The sequence below is a fragment of the Mus pahari genome, chromosome 5 (genome assembly GCF_900095145.1).
Source record: "Mus pahari chromosome 5, PAHARI_EIJ_v1.1, whole genome shotgun sequence".
In the NCBI taxonomy this organism is placed as follows: domain Eukaryota; kingdom Metazoa; phylum Chordata; class Mammalia; order Rodentia; family Muridae; genus Mus; species Mus pahari.
Window position 1 is genome coordinate 144,146,956 of NC_034594.1, and position 3,513 is coordinate 144,150,468.

General features: G+C 45.9%; 1 protein-coding gene across 1 annotated transcript in view; it reads left to right on the top strand.

The window, feature by feature from the left end:
- Positions 1–3,513, top strand: part of Cd244 (CD244 molecule) — a 34,668-nt gene that overhangs the window by 23,076 nt on the left and 8,079 nt on the right. Inside the window, exons 2-3 of the mRNA XM_029538703.1 lie at positions 2,412–2,735; positions 2,824–3,099. Coding sequence (XP_029394563.1) covers positions 2,412–2,735; positions 2,824–3,099 — 600 coding nt within the window. The remainder of the gene's footprint in view (positions 1–2,411; positions 2,736–2,823; positions 3,100–3,513) is intronic.

Below are 3,513 nucleotides of genomic sequence, written 5' to 3' on the forward strand. Positions count from 1 at the left end.
TGCAATGCGCTAAGTGTTTTGAGAGGCCTGTGAGTCCAGCTCTATTTTAGGGCCCAAGAAGGGCTATGAGTTCAGCCTTGTTTTCACTGGGTCTGACTGTTCAGGATTTCTGGCTGTCACTGCTGGCCATGCCTGCTTCCCTCGGTGTCCTGGGAGTCAGGCTTTTTTGCCACTGTGACAAATATCTGGAGGAACAAATTTAAAATGGAGTAAATTTATATTCTTAATTCTTATTTAGGAGTATTTTTTTGCCCTTTTCTTTTGAGGTGAGATGTCATGTAGCCCAGGTTGGCGTCTGATTTGCCATGTAGCTGAGGATGGCCTTAAATTTCTGATTCTTCTGCGTCTCCCTCTGGATGCTGAGAGTACGGTTGTATGCCATTGACTCCCGGCATTAAGCAGTGCTGAGGCTGAATGTGGGGCCTCGTGTGTGCTAGGTAATGTCTCCTGCCTTATTTCAGAGGCCTTAGTCGGTGGGTGGTTCTGACTGTGGATTGTGAGGAAGCAGAGTGTCACAGTGGGAGGATCTGACCAAAAGAAGTGCTCACCTTCTAGCAGCTGGGCAGCTGAGAGACACAGTCAGGAATGAGAAAGTTGTCACCTTCAGAGATGTGTCCATAGTGACCCACTGACCAAGCCCCATCTTTGTGTAGTTGATTCATGAGTTCCATAAGCTAACCATCTCTCAATGATGTCATCAGCTGAGGACCAATCCTATGGCATATGGACATTTGGGAGGGGACCTTGACAGCCAAATTATAATGGAGTGAGTCACACCAGTAATGTGGCGTTTATAACATTGGTGCTTATAAAATTATCCTCTATGAACTGAGCATGGGGGAACACGTCTGTCATTCCAGCTGCTCAGTAGGATAGTGAGTTCATGGCCAGCCTGGACTACTTAGTGAGACCCCGTCTCAAAATCCAAAAAGAAGGGTCTGGGGAGATGGCTTAGTGCATAGTAATAGCACTTGATCTGAAAGCAAGAAGACCTGAGTTCAAGTCCCCAGAACCCATTAAAAAGCCANCCTAGATCAACCAATGAGGTNCAGGTTCAGTGAGAGATCCTGTCTGCAGAGGGCCAGCAAGCTGGCTCAGTAGGTCAAAACACTTGCCGCACAATTCTAACAACCTGAGTTTGATCCCTGGAACATACACAAAANCCAATGTGGTAGCTAGCATCTGAAATACCAGCACTCCTGAGGGGAAGTGGGAGGCAGAGACAGGAGAATCACCTCACAGGAGAAGCTCACGGACTAGCCTGGAGTATGTAGAGTAGGAGACAGGACAAGGGAAACCCTGNCCCAAAAAGATGGAAGGAGAGAATCAATGTCTGAAAGTTCTCCTTTGGCTTTCATATGTGTGCTGCAGTCTGAGCTTTCCCCCATACCCACATACACGTAATGTGGAGAATGATAAAGACTCTTAACATCCATCTCTGCTCTCCCCGTGCAAAAGCGCATGCACCTGTACATATGCATGTACATATACTCCACAGTAAATTATATTAGGAAAAAACCTGAACCAAAATCTCTTTCTAAAGCCAAATCAGTTGCTCATCAGTTTACTGTGTGGCTGGGGTTAGTTATGTGTTTTTTTTTTTTTTTTTTTGTATTTTGTGTTTTTTTAAACATATATAATCTATTTTTATTTTATGTTTATTGGTGTTTTCTCTGGTATATGCCTGTGTGAGGGTGTCGAGTCACTTGGGACTGGAGTTACAGACAGGTGTGAGCTGCCATGTGGGTGCAGGGAATTGAACCCAGGTCCTCTGGAGGAGCATCCAGTGCTCTTACCACTGAGCCATCTCTATAGCCACTACTTAAGTATTTTCTGATTCAATTCCTTACTTATAAAAATGAAGATAAGACCTTCACGGGGTTCTTGTGAAGTTAAGTACTGTCAACACATTTGAAACTTGTCTGTCATGTAGAATCAGGGGATTCTAGTTTGGGGCTGGAGAGATGGCGTAGCGGTCCCGAGAGCACACTGCTCTACTAGACAACCTGAGTTCAGTGCCCAGCACTCATGTAGGACAGCTCACAACTGTAAACACCAACTCTAAGGAATCCAGTGCCCTTTGCTGGCCTCCTGGGCACCGCCCTCACCTGTACAAATTACTATACAGACACACACAGACACACACACACACAGACACACACACACAAAGACACACACATATTTTAAAAATGAATCTTCAAAAGAGATTTTAGCTGTCATTGTTGGTCTGTGAGTTCCTTCCAACTGGAGGGTGAAGCCTGGGGACAAGGAGGAACAGATGGGTCTCTGGGCTCCTCCTCACACCAGGTCCTAAGCTTAAGGAAGGGACAGGCAGCTGCCCACACTGCTCAGGTCCCATACTCATTCAGTTACCTTTGGACAAGGATTTCTTTTCTTTTCTTTTTTTCTAGACTGCTCAGATTCTTCTGAAGAAGTGGTTGGTGTCTCAGGAAAGCCTGTCTGGCTGAGGCCTTCCAACATACAGACAAAAGATGTTTCTATTCAATGGAAGAAGATAGAACAGGGCTCAAACACAAAAACTGAGATCCTGAGTTGGTGTAGTTCTGATCCCATTAGCCCAACTGTGGCTTCTCGTGATGTCTATGGTTTTGATTATGGGAATTTTGCTCTTAGTATCAAGTCAGCCAAGCTGCAAGACAGTGGTCACTACCAGCTGGAGATCACCAACAAAAACGGAAAAATGTGCATTAAGAACTTCCAAATTCTTATATTTGGTGAGTTTTTAGCATTGTCCACTCTGTCCCTCTGATTCCTGTAGGACTTGTATTTCCAGAACACTCTGACCAGAACCTCTGNTTCCAGATCATGTTGAGACACCTCTCCTGAAGGCCCAGTGGAAGCTCTGGGCTAATGGGACTTGTCAACTGTTTTTGTCCTGCTTGGTGCCCAAGGATGACAATGTGAGCTACGCTTTGTACAGAGGGAACACGCTGATCTCGAATCAAAGGAATGGTACCCTCTGGGAGAACCAGACTGATGCCAGCAGCCTGCACACATATACCTGCAACGTTAGCAACAGAGCCAGCTGGGCAAACCACACCCTGAACTTCACCCATGGCTGTCAGAGTGCCCCTTCTAGTAAGTGGGGGCAATTTGGCCCACAGCAGGGATCCCACAACCAGATTCACATGAGACCCAGGAATGAGGTCACATGGCTTTAAGCCCAGTGACTTGGGCCTTTCCTCAATCGGGCACAGACCTGTCTTAGCCTGGGAGAATTTATATCTTCTTCTTCTTCTATTGGAAATAGCAGTTTCCTTCCTTACAGGGACCAGCTAGCTGTTTAGTGACTATTGTGATGCCCTGAATATTGTCTTCTTAATTTGAGAGATTGGAGACCCAGCTTCTCTTGTCTTATCCTGGGCGATATCTTATCTCAAGCTAGAGAGCTTCCTGGGGGGTAATAACACTGTACCTTGTCAGTGGGGCAGCAGGAAAATGCCAGGGTTCTTAGCAGACTCCTGCATTTATTGCTTATCCTGAGTTAAGGTT